The sequence below is a fragment of the Aedes aegypti genome, chromosome 2, assembly GCF_002204515.2.
Source record: "Aedes aegypti strain LVP_AGWG chromosome 2, AaegL5.0 Primary Assembly, whole genome shotgun sequence".
Classification (NCBI taxonomy): Eukaryota; Metazoa; Arthropoda; class Insecta; order Diptera; family Culicidae; genus Aedes; species Aedes aegypti.
In genome coordinates this window covers 123,895,167-123,913,519 of record NC_035108.1, presented here as the reverse complement: position 1 = coordinate 123,913,519, position 18,353 = coordinate 123,895,167, and the positions used below count along the sequence as shown (strand labels likewise).

At 40.3% G+C, this 18,353-nt stretch overlaps 1 protein-coding gene across 1 annotated transcript; it reads left to right on the top strand.

The window, feature by feature from the left end:
• The first annotated feature begins 376 nt into the window (after positions 1 to 376).
• On the top strand, positions 377 to 14,839 carry LOC110675135 (glycine-rich protein DOT1-like). The gene is made up of 2 exons (XM_021839517.1): positions 377 to 544; positions 14,285 to 14,839. Exons 1-2 carry the CDS (start codon positions 377 to 379, stop codon positions 14,837 to 14,839), a joined length of 723 nt encoding a protein of 240 aa, XP_021695209.1.
• Positions 14,840 to 18,353: the final 3,514 nt, after the last annotated feature.

The window sequence follows — 18,353 nt, the reverse complement described above, 5'->3', positions numbered from 1 at the left end:
TGGACAATAATTTAGTGAGTGCAGTGAAACAAGTAGAACAACCCCCCCTATTTCCCTAAGCAGGAGCTAAGTGGATTCGAGTGAAAATAAATCGCTCAGGTAATATAATTTATCCTGCACTGTACTCGTGAAAGTTTTGTAATGTAGCTGAGTCCTCACGGGCCTCTTGTATCTTGTTCTTGTTCTTGTTTTGCCATTGTTCCGTCCAGCACACGGTTCGGCCCGCGAAACCGGGAACGGTTTCCGAGCCTAGTCGTAAAAGATTGTGGATCCTAAGAAGATCGTTATCTCGGGCCACTGGTCCTAAACGAAAAGGAGATTTCCCCTCTCGGCCGTCCAAGGTGGCCATGCCACGGCCGGCCGATTGTGCCTAAGAATGAAAACGCCTGCCCACCTAGTCCAGCAACGCCCGCTGGCCCGTCAACAGACCTGCGAACCCATCCGTACATCCGCCCGTTTCGCCATTCCGGCGAGAGTTCCGGCCGCACAACAGGATTGGTGTCGCTGTGTCGGCCATTCGTCCGTCATTAACCAGAAGGCAGCGGTATGTACTGGTACGACCATTAGAAATAGATTACACATAACAAATTCACACAAAATTGGAACTCACATAACAACACGCACACGCCACAATTAGGGAATTGAATGAATGCATCAGAAACGTTAAAGTTTCCTGGAGTTAGTTATTTGTACGCGAAAGCCCTTGATTACCCAGTAGCTAGCCGACCCTGAGATTGCCGGAGAGTCTCTTGTGTCTTGAGTTGGCCTGGCACTGTAAGTTTTCCCGCTTAGTTTCAAAATCCCACAGCCTACTGTTTCTAGTTAGTGGCAAGACAAGACCGAAGTAGGGTAAAAATTTTTTATCGAGTTTGATATTTTTCTTAAGAACCATGGCGTATAATATTTTTTGCTGATAAAACTATAGGGGATTTTTTTTTATTTCCGTACGGGTTTCGGCCGAAAGGTCTCAGATTTTCATGATAATTTTTCCGCAGGCAGGGCTCATCAACATATGAATAAAAAAAATTGAGAAAAATTCAGGGTCGCCTATTTTCCCGGAAAACTCAGTTGGAATTTTATTGTTTTCCCCTGACACTACTTACTTTGAAAAATCATAACTCAAGAACGAAGCATCATAGAAACAAAGTTTTTTTTTATGAAAATGAAAGCAAATTTTCTCAGGAATAAAAAACATATTAACTTGCGAAAATTCGTAAAGAAAAGCCATGCTTTACCATTTTTTTATCATGCTTTGATAAAAAATCTTTGTTTTTCCGATGCTTCGATTGAAGTATGGGTTTTCAAAGAAAAGGCTTATATGGTCATTTTCCACAAAATTGGCCATAACTCAAAAACGAAAAAAAAGTACATATCAAAAATTTCAGCGATTAAAGCTTATGAAATTACCTTCTCAAAAATACTTTTTTTGAAAATTTTCCACGAGTTGGAGCATAGTTTTTCCGGCTTTTCTTTACGAATTTTCTCAACGGTGGAAAATAAGCTACCCTGAATTTTTCTCATTTTTTTTTATTCATATATTGATGAGCCCTGCCTGTGGAAAAAGTTTCATGAAAATCTGAGACCCTTCGGCCCACTTTGTACGGAAATTAAAAAAATCCCCTATAGCAAACACAAACTTCGGTGCTGAAAATTTGTTAAAACGACGCTTAAAAATTTAAAAAATATAGTAAAAAAACTTGAAAAATAGAGCAATTTTTGAACTTCAATATTTCCAAAAGCGCAATAAATCGCGAGCTCAAATATTCAGGCAACATAAAACAATACTTGATAAAACGAATGTCAAAATTTCAGAGAGGTATATTATGGTGTTTTTGAGATTTTTTCATTTTTCTTTTCATTATGCGATGAATATTTTCGTGGCAAATATTTAAGGGTAATTTCAAATAAGTGGAAAAATATATTTTATAATTTCTTGAAATTATTATATCTGCCTATAGTACAAGCTGGCTTTGGATTTCATCTGGAACTCGTCTGTTACAAGTTTTGGAAGCTCTCCGTTCAAGCAAAGCACCGGCATTTAAACACACATTTAAGCTTAAATAGCCTTAATTAAATAGCCCGCTTAAAAACAAATCTACAAGCTCATGACAAGAGATCGTGAGCTCTGAAATTTTAGTACAGATTATCCGGAGACTCGATTATCCGGTGATTCGATTATCCGGGATTCAATTATCCGGAATTTTAGACTCGATTATCGAATTTGTTTTTTGATATTCTTGTTTTTCAGTTTATATGCATAAATCTGAGATAATTGGGTATTGCAATATACAATATGATTGGTTTTGCAGTTTTGAACGTACTTAAGAAAGGTTGGTTTGAAAAGTGTTTTTTGTGTATGCTGGTCAAACAAATTGTTTATCTTCTCAAGAACCCTACTGACCCTAGAAATAATTTCTGGCTACGCCACCGCATCATATAAATGAAACAACGAAATAAAAAATAATGTTCAAGTTCTTTTATCGCAGATTTAAATTTTTCTTTTAGTGATTCGATTATCCGGAGTGAAAAAAACGATACTCCGGAAAATCAAGTTCGACCTGTATTCAGAGATATTGACAGGAATATGCTTTAAAATTAGTTTTTCCGTATTAAAAGTAACAAATTCACAAATTAAATTACTCATTTTGAGCCATGATGACAACAATTAACTGACACATGATAAAATTTTCATGGTATGCTATATCATTTAAATAATTGAAGAAAAACATACTTTCACCTACCCAGTTTTAATTTACACTTTCATCTACATTACTCAATATTAACTCTAGGAACTGCTCTAAAACTGAATTTTATGGCTACTATGATGGCCTATTTAAACAGTTTTATAAAAAAAAATGTTCCATGACTCGTTATTTCTGAAAGTCAATCATCTCTTCAGATCAATTCATGGACATTTAACTGTATTGAAGTGATATAACCTGGGAGGGAGGCACCGATACTACACACGAAATATAGAACAACATTTGTTTGAACTGCAAGATAACTCCAGCTTGCCAACAACAATCAAGGCAGGCTTGGGGAAAACCGCTAGTTTTCTTTTGTTGTGTACTTTCAATCTTTCCTGACAAACATGGAAAAAGGGCCACAGTTTTCTATGCAATAAATAATAATTTTCATTGGAAAAAGTAAAACGATGCGTTTTTCAATGCTTTATATTCAATCAGATAGAAGGTGCTCACGTGACATTACTTACATTTTGTGTATGAATTGATTTTCATTCAATTTTTGTCACTTTTGATGAAATGCGAAAATGTGTTTTAATCAGTTACGCGCTTCTTCCATGTTAGTCCAATGTTTGAGATCTGGGCTCATAGTGACAGTTCGTGACAGCGGAATCTCGGCTCACTATGACGTACAGAAATTTTGTATTGGTTTCTCCCTCCCAGGATATAACCATTGTTAAAAAATGTAAGTATCTCAAAAACACCAAAATATACCATTCTGAAATTTTGACATTCGTTTTATCTAATATTTTTCTATGTTGTCTGAAAACTTGAAATTGCGATTTTTGCGCTTGACGTCTTCGAGAGAGTTGTTTATTTTATGAAAATGAACAACTTTGCCGAACATGCCAGTCTCTAGAAAGTCACAGTAAAAAGTTAGATTGTGGCACCACCTATGCGGAAGATTTACAAACTATCCGTTTATGTTAGTAGATGATCTTCGTTGTTACAAACAACTTTGCCGAAGACACGGAATGCCGGAAATGCTTCGTTACCGAATTATAAATTTTGAATTAGACTCGACACTGAAGACGGCCTTACAGTCGAGGTCGAAATACGCATATCTATCAAAAGATACAAACTCTAGTGGAATTTAATGGTATAGTACTAAATTCGGTTATTCATCTACTTATAGGTTTTCCACTAAACAGCTCGAAGATTTAATATCATAGTTTTTAGGTTTTTCCGCCAAAACTTCGTAAGAGATCTGCAAAAAATATAAGATTCCGATTCTAATGACACATTGATATAAAATTTTGGTCGATCAATGTCGGAAAATGTCACAACTTTAAGTAAAAATGTAGTATACCTAAATACCTACGAAGGAAGTAACTCATTACCTTTCGAATGCGACATAGATAATTTCGTGTAATTACAGAGATATGCACAAAACACTTTTGTATGTTTTTTACTGGGAGAACCCAAACTTTTGCACGGGAGTGTACCTGCTGTATATAATTATTTTGGTACTAAACTTAAAATGCCTATGAAATTCGTTGAATTCTTATACCGCATTTAAAGGTACTACCAAAATAACGGGCAAATTACCCTATCGATGGCTCAGTAACAACAAGCTACACACATGCATTGATTTCAGAATTGATTTTGATGTCTTATTGAAGAACAAAGGTTTATCTTCTTTCTACAAGACATCCATCAAACACCCTCTTAGAGCATTGGGTGGATTCTAACAGAGATTCCATTGCTGAAATGGTAACACCGAGGAAACAGTTAAGCTTATAATTTCAGGTGCAAACATAGTTACTCCTTATTGTGAAGCACGAAAGATTAAGAAAAACAAAGAATCAATTTTCTATAATGAGCCTATGCATGCTATAAAACGTTTGACTTTTACTGTGCGCCCTGTTTTCAAGTTGCTCGTGAGAGAGAGCGATACAGCACCAACACACGGCGCACAGTAAAAGTCAAAAGAATTTATGGCACGTACAGAGGCTCATAATGCCGCAAGAGGCTGTTTATTAATTATGCTTAATTTTGACCGACTTTCAACCCCCCCTCCCCTTTTTGTATAAAAAATAAAAATAATTTGTATAGTAAGTAAGAAATACCAACCGCCGCCTCCACCACCTTAAACCCTTCCGTAATAAATGGACAACCCCCAATGAAAAAATATGCTACTATGAAAACGATCTTAGAACACTAAACTATTATATTGACTGCATCAGGCTTAAAAATAAAAAAAAACCGGTATGTATAAGTTTGAGGCATATTCTAAATTATCCATTATATTTAAAATCGAAATATCGCATAAGTGATATGCATTATGATGCATACTTCCTAAAAGGTTGTCCATAAACTACGTGGCCATATTTTTGAGAAAGTTAGACTTCTTGTGCTGTTTTCCGTACACGAAACTGTCAATATTTGTGAGCAACGTAATTTAAAACCTCCCCCTTAGAACTTATGCAACCTGACGCATAGCTCTGATTGTACCGTTGTATGCCCTGATTACAAACTGCATTGCGTTAAGAATGAAAATAACCGCACGTGCGACATGCGTAAGCTTAACTTCCGCTTACGGAAGCTATAAAAAACGTGACACCTGTCCGGTGCACGTTCCAACATGAGATCGACATTGGTTGTGCTATTACTCCTAATTGTGCAAGCATTCGAAGCGAGGGTGTGTCCTACTTTATGTAAGTTTGGCTAAAGTTTAAGTCAATTGCTCAAGTTTCGAAAAATCAGTATTCGTACTACCATTACAGGTTGTGAAGATCCAAACGAAGTGTACCTAATATGTGGATCGTTGTGTGAGAGAACCTGTACCAATCTGTACGATTGCGACCTGTGTCCGGCGGTTTGTGTATCAGGGTGCTTCTGCAAAGATGGATATGTACGGGATTCACTTGGGACGTGTATCCCGGCTTGTGATTGCCCCATTTTAACCACGACGTTGGCCCCAACTACTACCAAGAAGAAACCACTCAAGTGCAAGCCACCTACAACTACTACAACGGAAGCTCCTTGCTCATGTACAACGACCACTGAAGCACCATGCCTATGTTCAACCACTACTGTTGCTCCTTGTGCCTAATACTATGCTCTAGAAAACAATAAATTGCAATACTACTTGTGGTAAAGGCTTCAACTTTATTTTGAAGTAATCTGAAGAAACTACAATACATTGTTCGGAAAAAATGACACACACCTGTTCTGCCCATACTCGCATAACAGTCCCATATTGTATGGGATTTCCTATATAAATGGGACTGTTATGCGAGTATGGGCAGTGTTTGTCTTAGGGCCGATTTCTTCACCATGGCTAAAGCCGTAAACCACACTTACCGATATAGTTAAACTAGGTTTAAAACCTAAGCGGTGGTGAAGAAATCGGCCCTTAGGGACTTAGCTTAGTGGTAACGTCCGCTACTGTTTACTGGGTTCAATTTTCAAAGATTACTAGTTGATATTGTTTTTAAATAAGGATAATATCCTTATTTAAAAACAATATCAACTAGTAATATTATGTTTAATAAGTGCTGGCAAGAAGCCAACCTGTTAGAGCCCTATTTAATGAGTTCCTCTGCATTACCTTCATTATCAGCTATTTGTTGCTTTTGAGCTGTCTGAGAACATCTTTCTTAACTTATTGTGGAAGTAGCGAGGTTTACTCATCCGCCGTACCGGTGGAAAACCGGTGATATTCCGCATCTGCACAATTCAAGTGTTCACTGTGGTGCTGCACCTCTCAATCACCTTACGTTCCTCTGTCAAAATACCTTCATCCGTATCCAGGCACATTTCGCCTCACGACACAAAGTCTTTGCGGGATGCGTTGAGTTTTTTGTAGCACTTACGTGTTTCTTGAGAACGATACAACTGTTCGAACTCTTCTAGGCGGCGCTTTTACCCGGAACAGATAGGTTTGCTGTCTTTGTTTCTATTTGTATCGGTTCACATTTTAACGGGTACCTTGCTGCAACATCAACGCCCACGCTGCATTTTTCTCGTTTAAAACCGTCTGACACTCCTCGTCAAACAAATCGATTCATCGATTTCCTTCCTCGAATCCAATGACATCTTCTGCTGCGTTGCAAACACTACTACAGTAGTCCTCAAAAGGGGCTTCGTTGAGCTCTTCCTCATCCGGCAACGCTGTCTCACGGCTTTGTGCGTAATCAGTTGCGACTTTGGGTAGCATATATCATCAAAATGGTTGCTGCTACTGCCATCCCTCAGAACAGAAACAGATCAAGAACGAAAGCCCTTCGCTGGTAGTCTGACGACACCTGAAAACACGCCGCAAGAACTTGAGAGCCACCAAGAGCTCAGTGACAGCCGAATGCTACTAGGGCGAGTGCAATTCCGACGAATCGTAAACGATTGAGATAAACCGAAAATCAAAAGACTCACAGAGCGGAGAGAGAACCAATTCTCTCACATGGAAAACACTTAAGAACGCGTTCACCATTCAATTCCTGAATGCATTCAACTGAATGTACGAATTTCGCGTTCAATGAATCGTTCCGCCGGGTGTATTTCCAGTCAGTGAGCACTCATCAGCACTCAAATACGAATGCTGCTCCAGCGGAATCGGAATGTAAACATTCATTCGCTACTGCAATCGGATTCCTTCGGCACACGGAGTCGGTAGTGAATCATTCTGTTGCCGAATTGAAGCACTCAGCTTGGTAGGAGAAACGGCAACCTTGCTCTTGATTGTGTGTGGAAATGAGCGAATGGAACGCAACAATCGAGTGAGTGTTTCCCATGGTTCCCATGCTAACCGTTGAGGAGGAGTGTAAATGAAAATGCAACGTTAGGTAGCCTTAAGTTTGACCAGTTTGCCGAACCCCTTTGTGTCGACCAATACGCCGATATCACAGGTGTGTGTTTTGACGTTTGTTTTTATTATGACGACAATAAAATTTTTTACGCTTTGTGAATGACACAGTCGAGTTTTTCTCCCACGGTATTTTTCGAGTTCGCCCGTGAAGTTCTTTCGTGTTTCCACGTGAATCCGCTGCCTACCTGTCCGCTTCGTCTAACACTTTTGATTGCCGAACTTCTAATTGTCACTCGAATTGCCAATATTTTTCGCGTTACCTTTTAGTGTCGTGAGAGAGAGAGGAGACAGTTAGCTTAAATTGCGAGCTCCCAAAAGTCAAGGGAACCTGTCATCAACTGTCACTGGAAAACCGCACATTCGCACATTTAAAATGTTGCATTCCTAACTATAGTTGTGAGTTAGCAAACTGATTTTGATTTTTTTATTATTCATATCCTTTTTATAGTGAACAACAAGGAGTTGAATATGTTTTGACCAAAATAAGATCATCTGACCGTTGTGCACAGCCCAAGAATTAAAAAAAGAAGTCAAAGAAGGCAGGAAAGCATGCCAACTGTCAGTGAGCTGTATCCTCTCTCTCAGATAGACACTAGCGCATGTGCGTTACTATGTGATGAGTAGCGAATCAAGCCATGCATGTAACCCATTGGGTGACGGATAGCACAGGCACAACGGCGATACAAGTGAGGGCAGGTTTCCTATCCTGGGGCCCAGATAGCCGTAGCGGTAAACGCGCAGCTATTCAGCATGACCATGCTGAGGGTTGTGGGTTCGAATCCCACTGGTCGAGGATCTTTTCGTAAAGGAAATTTTCTCGATTCCCAGGGCATAGAGTATCTTCGTACCTACCACACGATATACACATGCAAAAATGGTCAATCGGCAAAGAAAGCTCTCAGTTATAACTGTGGAAATGCTCATAAGAACACTAATCTGAGAAGCAGGCTTTGTCCCAGTTGGGACGTAACGCCAGAAAGAAGAAGAAGACGAAGAAGGTTTCCTACCCAGGAAGTGATTGCCAGCTCAAACGCAGGGTTCATGATCGCCAAAATCAACGGAATCTACTTTGGCAGCTGCTACGCTCCTCCAAGATGGACGTTTGAAGAATTTAGTCGGATGTTGGAAGAGTCGACCGACGAGCTAGTTGATCGAAAACCAGTGCAGATTGGAGGTGACTTGAATGCATGGGCCGCGGAGTGGGATAGCAGGGCTACCAATGACAGAGGTTACTACCTACTGGAGGCTCTTTCAAAGCTAGACGTACGATTGTGCAACAAAGGTAACGTTAGCACATAAAGGAAAAACGGACGGCAGTCAATCTTCGACCTAACATTTTGTAGTCCATTACTGGCGGACTACATGAACTGGAGGGTAAGCGAAGAGAACACTCAGAGGATACGCTATATGATTAGCCAGCGGAACACTACGGCAGTGCAGAGGAACACAATTTGCGACCGGCAGTGAAAGCCGAAGATCTCTTCTTTGAGGCACTTCGCACCGACAACGATGCCCTGAACTTGGATGCAATTGGGCTGACAATAGCGAGGGTTATTGTCGAGAGTCTCTTCCCATCGCATGATCTGATACCGTGGCCACCCACACCGTATGTCAACGAGGAAGAAGAAAACTCTGAAGATCGTCCAATGACGAGCTTGTAGCAGCGGCGAAAGCATTGAAGGTCAAAAAGGCTCCCGGACCGGATGGAATACCGAATGTGGCAAATGATGCGGCAATCCTAGCGTACCCGGATATGTTCCGGAAGGTGATGCAAAAATGCCTGGATGAAGGTCACTTCCCAGATGTATGGAAAATTCAGAAGCAGGTGTTGCTACCGAAGTCGGGAAAACCACCCAGTGATCCATCATCATACAGGCCTATATGCTTGTTAGATACACTGGGCAAACTCTTGGAACGAGTCATCCTAAACAGGGTGGCTAAATTTACGGAGAGCGAGAACAAACTATCAGAAATGCAGTTCTGATTCCGGAAGGGGAAGTCAACGGTAGACGCAACTCGGAAGTCCTAGAGAGGGCCGAGAAAGCATCCACGCAAAACGAAGAGAAAATCGTTACTGCGTCGTAGTTACGATAGACGTTATGAAGCGCCAGTTGGGAGGCCATCGTCCAGCGCTCCATACAACGCGGGTTCCTGACTATCTGTGCCAGATTCAGCAGAGCTACTTCCAGAATCGGGTGTTAATGTATGCAACCGACGCTGGCCGAAAGGAGTTAATAGTAATGACGGGAGTTCCGCAAGTGTCCATACTGGGTCCACGCTGTGGAATGGGATGTACGACGGGGTCCTATTACTGGAGTTACCCATGAGCGTCGAGATAGTCGGCTTTGCTGATGACGTGGTCCTAACAGTAACATGCAAAAAGCTAGAGGAAATGGAAGTGCTAGCTTCGGAGGCAATTGGCACAATCGAAAACTGAACGAATGGAATCAAGCTGAAGATAGCTACTAGTCAGCAATCGCAAAGCGATTCAACACGCTGAGATTACCGTCGGGGGACATGCATCACAGCGGTCGCTCAGACACATGGGCATAGCGCATAGACATAGGCGCATAGACATAGGCGCATAGACGATCGTCAAAACTTCAACAGTCTTTGCATGTGAGAAGGCGGCAAAGGCGATCATCGCACTTACAAGGATCATGCCTAGGGTTTTGGTACCGGGAGTACCGGTACAGAAAGTACCGGTATTACCGACCAATTTTTGGTACCGAAATACCGGTACAGGAAAGCATTGAGTACCGGTATTTTCGGTACTGATGAAGAAATTGTAAATGGTACGTAACTTTGATAAAGTTCGTTAATGGAGAACTTCTCAGGTCGGTCAATGGACGTATTACGTATAGGCTAATTCTGATTATCATCTTTTCAGCAATAATGATGGTTCTTCTCCGTACATAAAAACGTTAGAAGCAAGCTCATTGTTTGCATCTTGATTCAGTAAAAACATGTTTTGGGACATTTTTAAAAATCTGAGGGTCAAGTTTTTTAACAAAAAATGATTCAGCAGTTGATTATCAACAGGTTAATCGAATTATCGATTATCGAATACAAATGAAGCTGTTGATGGTGAATATCAAGCTTTCTAAAAAACTAGGCACAAATATAAAGAAAGGTTATCACATTTAAAGATGCTTCAATTATGGAATAATGATTGATAGATATTGTTCGGAATAATTCGTATATTAAAAGTCTGCCAACTTCCAAGCGAAATATTTGTTGATACTGTATCCAGATAGACCCAGAAAGAGCTTTCTCTGTGTCTGAAAGTTCCAAAAATACGCATACGTATGGCAGTTAGACATTTAAACACAGATAACAGACATGGAGGCTCGACAAAATTTCATCAGAACCATGTGTAAAGGTTCGAATCAATCATTAGTGCCGCCAACGCAGACAGCTTGACATACAAACTCGTTTCAACAACACGATGTCACTAGTGAACGTTAAAAGGTATTAGCACACAAAGCAACGCTAGGGGCAAATGGAAATTTTGATATCGACACCAGCACCATAGTGTAAAAAGCGGCAAATCTGTAGCCTACTCAATCCGAAGACAGCGCCGCATAACAAGAGCATAACGACATATGTCGAATTCGTTTTTGAACCTAGGTTGGAACTGGCACAACCCGTTCTGAATCACAGTTTCAACCCCAACACGATTCAGGTTCGACCGAACTACAATTTGTTTGTCGTTAGTTTGTTTATGTGTTGATCACCAACCCAGTTCCTAAGAACGAAAACGACAATAGTAGAAATAACCAATGCTTTACATACACTGACGATTAAAGATGAACGTCTGTCATCTGTGGTTTGAGGACAGATTCGAATGTATGTGACAAAACTTGAATTTCAACACATATTTTTGAGTATTTCATGAGTTATGAAGTTAGAACCGTTTATCCATTATCATTTTTAGACCACATATTGTTAGTGTTATGAGTCAGAATCAGTGAATCAATTGTTACCCAACACGCTGCAACAAAGACATTGTCATCTCCTATTCTTGTTGCAACAATTCTATTCCGCAACATCAGTTTATCACCACTTGAACATAATATGACAAAGATCGATCACCACGTCCGCAGCGTTTTTCTGGGCTTCGCATTGCAATTTTCGAGAACTTTCTCCGTGTTGGTAAACATTGACACATTACACTGCGGAACACGCTTTTGTCTCAAGAACCAAAATACCGCTATTTACTAAATTAAGGGTTGCTGAGTCCATTGCCGTTTTCAGAAATATCATGGCACGTCTAGTTTTTGAGATATTGACGGTTGAAAATGCTAAGTTTGACTGTTTCAGCCAACTTGCATGCAAGTTTTCCAACTTGTACGGCAATTTGTTTGCTCAATTTGTCACTGAATTCAAACTTTATGCATAGAACAATAATTATCAATGAAGTTCATAATATTTTTGATGGTAAAATGTTATTTTTTGGTGGTTCAGAAAAGTATTGTATTATGCCATATAAGAGAAACGAAGAATTTTATATGGAGACTGCAAACATGTTTAAAAAAATAGATTTAACCTAAATTTTATCGTAAAATTTCAACTGATTTGTACCTAAATTGAAAGTTCAAGTCCTATTTAGCATGTTTGGTAGATTATATCACAAAAAATTTGATAAATCATACTTTAAATTTCATGTAAACATCAATAAAACCAGTGTTTTATACAACTTTGGCGACCTGTAGCTAAAAATTGTGACGTGCTGGAACATTTCTGAGAACGGCATCAGATTCAGCGACCCAAAATCTACTAGAGACACATAATTTGATCCTTGAGACACACGAAAGTGTCATTTTTGTTACGCTGTGTTATCGAACAGCATCCATAAAACAAATTTGATTTTGCTTATAAAATAACTAATAAATCGCAAGTTGAAAAGCTTGCAACAATGTTGCGTGCTGTGATTGTCATGACAATTTTGCTTTTGATTGTATCCTTATCCGCAACAGTTGGCACAAACGGTTGTAAGCGAGCTTGCTTTGTTGTTCGTTTTTCGTCTGTTTTGATGACAATTTGATTCACTGGTCAGAATTTGAAAAGGTGGCAATTTTTGTCCAATATTATATGCTTTATATATACCGCAAAAAAAATCTTCCAGTAGCGGTATTTTACCGGTACTACCGGTACTAACAGTTACAGTACCGCAGAACCGGTACTCGTCAAAAGGGGTCGGTACTAGGAACCCTAATCATGCCAAATGCAAATGGTCCAAGAAGCAGTAAAAGGCGTTTTCTGGCTAGCATATCATCGTCCATACTGAGATACGGAGTTCCGGCCTGGGGTGCAGCACTGAAACCAAACGCAATCGGGACAGCCCATTTCAGCTCATGGCCATGAGAGTAGCTAGCGCATACAGAACAATATCGTCGGAGGCAGTATGGGTAATCAGTGGGTTGATTCCGATTTGTATCTCCCTGGGAGAAGACATCGAGTGTGATCAGTGGAGAGGCATTAGACAGGTGTGGAAATTAGCAAAGATCGGCTCGCTGGTCAAGTGGCAAAAGAATGGGATGCCTCTGAAAAAGGAAGGTGGACCCACAGACTCATCCCGAATGTGTTGACCTGGGTAAACAGGGAGCATTGCGAAGTGAACATCCACCTAACACAGTTCCTGTCAGGTCACGGTTGCTTCAAACAGTATTTGCATCAGTTTGGCCACGCTCTATCACCGTTCTGTTCCATGTGTAGTGAGAGAGAGGCAACGCCGTAACATGTTGTCTTCGATTACCCGAGGTTCAACATGGAACGAAGCGTGGCGGCGGCTGCTTTTGGACAGGACTTCAATGCAGAAAGTTTGGTAAGCAAAATGGTAAACGATCCTAACCTTTGGAATCTGTCGAACGATATGGTGGAGGAGATATCGTCCATCTTGCAGAGAAACTGGCGGGAAGAGCAGCAAAACGAGAGGCAGAGAGCAGTGCCTGGCATCGGGTCGTCGGGGCGATAATGAACCAGAAGTCAACCCCCAACCGGAATCGTTTGACCGACCTCGACCACTCAAGTCAGTCTGACGAAGAAAGAAGATGAACATCTCACCTGCGATAGCCGCCAGTAGTCGGGCACCATCAGTTCGGACATCTCCCCGACCAGTACCAGTACGACGCTTTACATTTTTGGAATCGGCTCCACGCCAGGATCTGCAAAACTTCTACTGGCGCGTACTACTAACTAATTTAGCTATGCTGAGTAGCGCTCCTGATGCTCTTCGGACGAGCCAACACGAAGGGTTTCCTCGTAATCGATACTACTCGGCGTAGTTCCAAGTCTGGCAGAGAGAGCCTCGACGAAGAAATATAACCAGAAACAGAAAACGAGTGGAACTTACTTACTTTATTCAGCGATACGCTACGTAGTTCTCAGATCCCATGGTTGTGAAACATCTAACTTGTTCGGGATAGATGTCAATGTTTCTCCTGCAACCGGTAACTTGGTAACATCCTACAATTCCGGTGGAAGATGACTTCAAATTCACAGACGCCCTGACTACTTTTTATCGATTCTTCATCTTTCGGTATGGTCTTGCTGAATAGCTACGCGTTGCCGCTAAGGCTGTTCGAGACTTCAACGAGGTTCGTACTGTTTTTCAATTACTGTGATCATCGTTATCATCATTAAAACACCAGTTCTCAATTGTATGTATGCATTTTGATTTTTTACTAAATTTGCTTGTTAGGTTTTCGTTGTTTTTCAAGGACAAACACAGGGAGTGGTAGCGCAATCGCAAGGTGGCGGTGGAGGCGGGGTAGTAGTGCAATCACAAGGAGGTGGGGGAGGTGGAGTAGTGTCGCAGACACATGGCGGTGGTGGAGGTGGTGTAGTAGTGCAATCACAAGGAGGAGGCGGAGGCGGTGTAGTAGTGCAATCACAAGGAGGAGGCGGAGGAGGTGGAGGTGGTGTAGTAGTGCAATCACAAGGCGGTGGAGGAGGAGGAGTAGTGGTGCAATCGCAAGGCGGTGGTGGAGGCGGTGTAGTAGTGCAATCACATGGAGGAGGCGGAGAAGGAGTTGTCATGCAGTCACATGGTGGTGGTGGAGGCGGAGTGGTAGTGCAATCACATGGCGGTGGCGGAGGAGGAGTAGTTGTGCAGTCACATGGTGGTGGTGGAGGTAGAGTAGTGTCACAATCACATGGTGGCGGTGGAGGTGGAGTCGTAGTACAATCGCATGGTGGAGGCGGAGGCGGCGTAATAGTGCAATCACATGGTGGTGGTGGCGGTGCAGTGGTGCAATCACAATCCCGCTTGGGGCGTAGATTTTGATCTTCCTTTAGTTCTTCAAAATCTGAAAAGGAGATAATGTATTGTAACTCTCCTTGAATTTGAAATTCTTAATATTTCAATCCAACTTACTTTTGCTAGGAAGCACCCTCGCATTGATGGTTTGCGCCAACAAAAGAACTAAAACAACGATGGTCGATCTCATGATTGAACTATGCTACGATAATACCCCATCCTGTATTTTATAGTTTCTTTAGAAGGAAATGAGCCTCGATGACGTTGAACGTGCATTTGGCCTATTTGAGTGTTCGTAGCGATACGCTCTTTGATATGCGTGAATGACATTTCAATTCCTGGGACGTGTTTTTCCGCCACATTCTGCATATGTATATGGCTTTATCTCCGAAGGAATTTGGTTAATAAAATTCAGATTAACCAATAGCGTTAGCGTAAGCGTCGTTACGGTAAACTTCGTAGATTAGATACAACAGTCGACACTCCACTTATCGATGTTCTACATCTCGACATATGGAGAGATAATGTCGATGATATTTTCAATTCCTTCATTCTGTTTACATTTTTTTATTCTTTATTTTTCGATATCCTCCATATCTGGATATCTCCCTATCTTGATGTGATTTTCCTTCTAGATTTTCTCTTTGTCTGTTGTTATGCCCATTATCAACGGTTACTAGACTAGATCTTCCAGAAATTCTTTCTGCAATTTCTCCAGGAATTCCTCTAGAAAATCCTTCAGGGACTTTTCTAGGAAAATTTAGCCGCTAAATAATTCAAAGATTCTTACGAAAATTCCTCTAATGATTTCAGTAATTACTTTCAGGATTTGACCTTGACATAATTCAGATACTTTTCAGATATTTCTCCAAGGATTCCTCTAGAGACTCCTTCCCGAATTCCTCCACAGATTTCTCAAGAGATTCGTCCAAGAAATCCCAACTTCTCAAGGGCTTCTTTCACATAATCCCTTCAGGAATTCGTCTAGAAACTTAGTAATTTTTCAAGGAATTACTCTAGGCAAATATTCACCGTTTCATAATGCGGAGTTTTTTTTCTCGAAAATTCCTCCAAAGATGTCAGTAATTCCTTCATAAATTTCACCTCGACATAATTCAGATATTTTACCGGATTTTTTCCAAGGATTCTCCCTCTACAATTCCTTTAGAATTTTACAAGTGATTCCTTCAGGAATTCTTCCGAGATTTACTCCTTAAATTTTTCCAGGGATTCCTAAAAGAGATCTTCTAGGGATTTCTCCTGGGATTTTCTCAGGAATTTCTCCAAAATTCGGAATTATTCGAGAAAGTATTCCAGAGAATACTCCAGAAATTCTACCACAGAGATACCTCTAGGGATTCACTAAGGCTTCCTCCAGGAATTTATCATGCAAATGTCTCCAGGGATACCTCCACAATATGCTTCAAGAAAATCCTTTAGGGATTTCTCAAGAAAGTTCTCTAGGGAAATTTCGCCACGAAAAAATTCCAAGATTCTTTCCAAAACTCCTCTAACGATTTCAATTATTCTTTCAAAGATTTCACCTAGACATAATTCAGGTATTTTCCAGAAATTTCTCAACTGATTCTTTCACAGACTCCTACAGAATTTTTTCCAAGAATTCGTGCCGATTTCCTTAAAGGATTCCTCCACGAATTCAATCTGGAATTTCTCTGTTTTGCAATTGCTCTAAAGAATTTCTCAAAAGGATTCCTCCAGGAATTTGTGCAAGGATTCCTTCAGGAATTCCATCAAGAACTCCTTCAGTGATTCCTATACGAATTTCTCTTGTAACATTCCTCCAAGCAATGATTCAGAGGTACTTTCGAAAACTTCTCCAGGGATTACACTATCCAAGAAAAATTTCAGATATTTCCCGGAAATTCTTCTGAGAAAACCTCTAGTACTACTTCCAACGACTTCCTTGAGAAACTCTTACAGGCATTTTTTGAAATAATGCAAGCATTTCAGTAATTCCTTCGATAATTTCACCTGGACAGATATCTGAATTCAATTTCTAGTTTTTTCTTCAAGGATTCCTCCGAGAATTCTTTATGGGATTCCTTCAGCGTTCCAAAAGGGATCCCTCCAGAACATTATTTTGATTTTTTTTTTCTAGAGATTCCTCAGAAAATTATTTTGGGAATTTTTCCTAGAATTTGCCTAAGAATCACTCCAGAAACTCCTTCAGGGAGTTTTCAGCAAATTTGTTAAAGAACATTTCATCAGGAAATGGTTCAATTTTTTTTCCGAAAACTCGTCCAGGGAATGCAGTATATCCTTCAGAGATTTTTTTCAGAAAATTCACCATGAAATGTTTCAGATATACAGCGTACACCTAAGACTTTTCCAAGAATTCTTCAGGGATTGTTCCTGGAAATTCCAAAAGGGACTCCCCAGGATTCCAATATATTTTTCAGGAATTCCTCTACAGAATTCCTTTATCTCCTTCAGGAATTTTACATGGAACTGCACTAGGAAAATATCACTGCTAAATAATTAAGAGATTTTTTTTACGAAAACTCCTACAGGGATTTCATTTTGACATTTCTACGCCTATTTGTCCCATGTTCTATGTGAACCTTATGGACCGTGGGACAAATATGCATAGAACGGCAATAAAGGGGTTCCTCCGAGAACTTTCTGGATTTTTTTCTAAGGATTCCCTCAGGAATTTCTCCATAAACAACTTAATTTATTTCTCAAAGAATTTCTCCAAGATCATTTCGACACGGAATAAGAGATATTTTCGAGAACTTCTTCATGAATTCCAGGATTTCTTTCAAAGATTTCATCTAGAAAGACATTTAGATATTTTCCAGAAATCCCTCCAGGAATACCTACGGAGACTCCTCAGAAAATTACCCCTTGGGATGCATCCCAGAGTTGCACCAATAATTCTGCAAGTAAATTTTCTCCAACTGTCTTCCTCCTGGATGGTTTTTATTAGGAATTCTTTTAGGGATTCCTTCAAAAGTTTCTCCAAGGATGTTACCAGATATTCTTTCCAGAATTCCACTGAAATCTCGTCTTAGAACTTAGAATTTGTATGAACCGTGCCAAACCCACCAGTGATAGCTTAAGTAATTCCACCAATAACCTAAGGAACTACAACATCCCAAGCCATTTTATTATGGATTCTTCCATAAATCACACATGTGATTCTATCAGAAATTTCACCAGCATACCTTCATTATTTCTGCCAGTAATTCCTAACAGCAATTCACATAAAGAACTATCAACTGTACCAGGGATTTCTCCAGAAGTTCCACCAGATATTCTTTCAGAAATGCTACCAGGCATTCCTCTATATATTCCACCAGGGATTACATTAAATATTATACAGGGAATTCGCCATGGTTTCCTTCAGTAAATCTTCCAAGGATTGGTCCGGTATTTTTACCTGGGATTGCTTCAAGAATTCCGTCAGTGATTTTTTTTAACTGTTCCTAAGTTTCCTCAGGAGTTCCACTAGAGATGCGAATATAAAATTTTCTAGGGATTCTTTTGAAAAAACTTCCAGGAATTGCTCCAGGAATAG

What these genes read in the sequence shown, in the direction of transcription:
- LOC110675135 (XM_021839517.1), top strand. Translation starts at nt 377, where the DNA reads ATGAAAACGCCTGCCCACCTAGTCCAGCAACGCCCGCTGGCCCGTCAA. An exon ending in TCATTAACCAGAAGGCAGCG is followed by an intron (nt 545 to 14,284) that starts GTATGTACTGGT and finishes GGACAAACACAG; the next exon opens with GGAGTGGTAGCGCAATCGCA.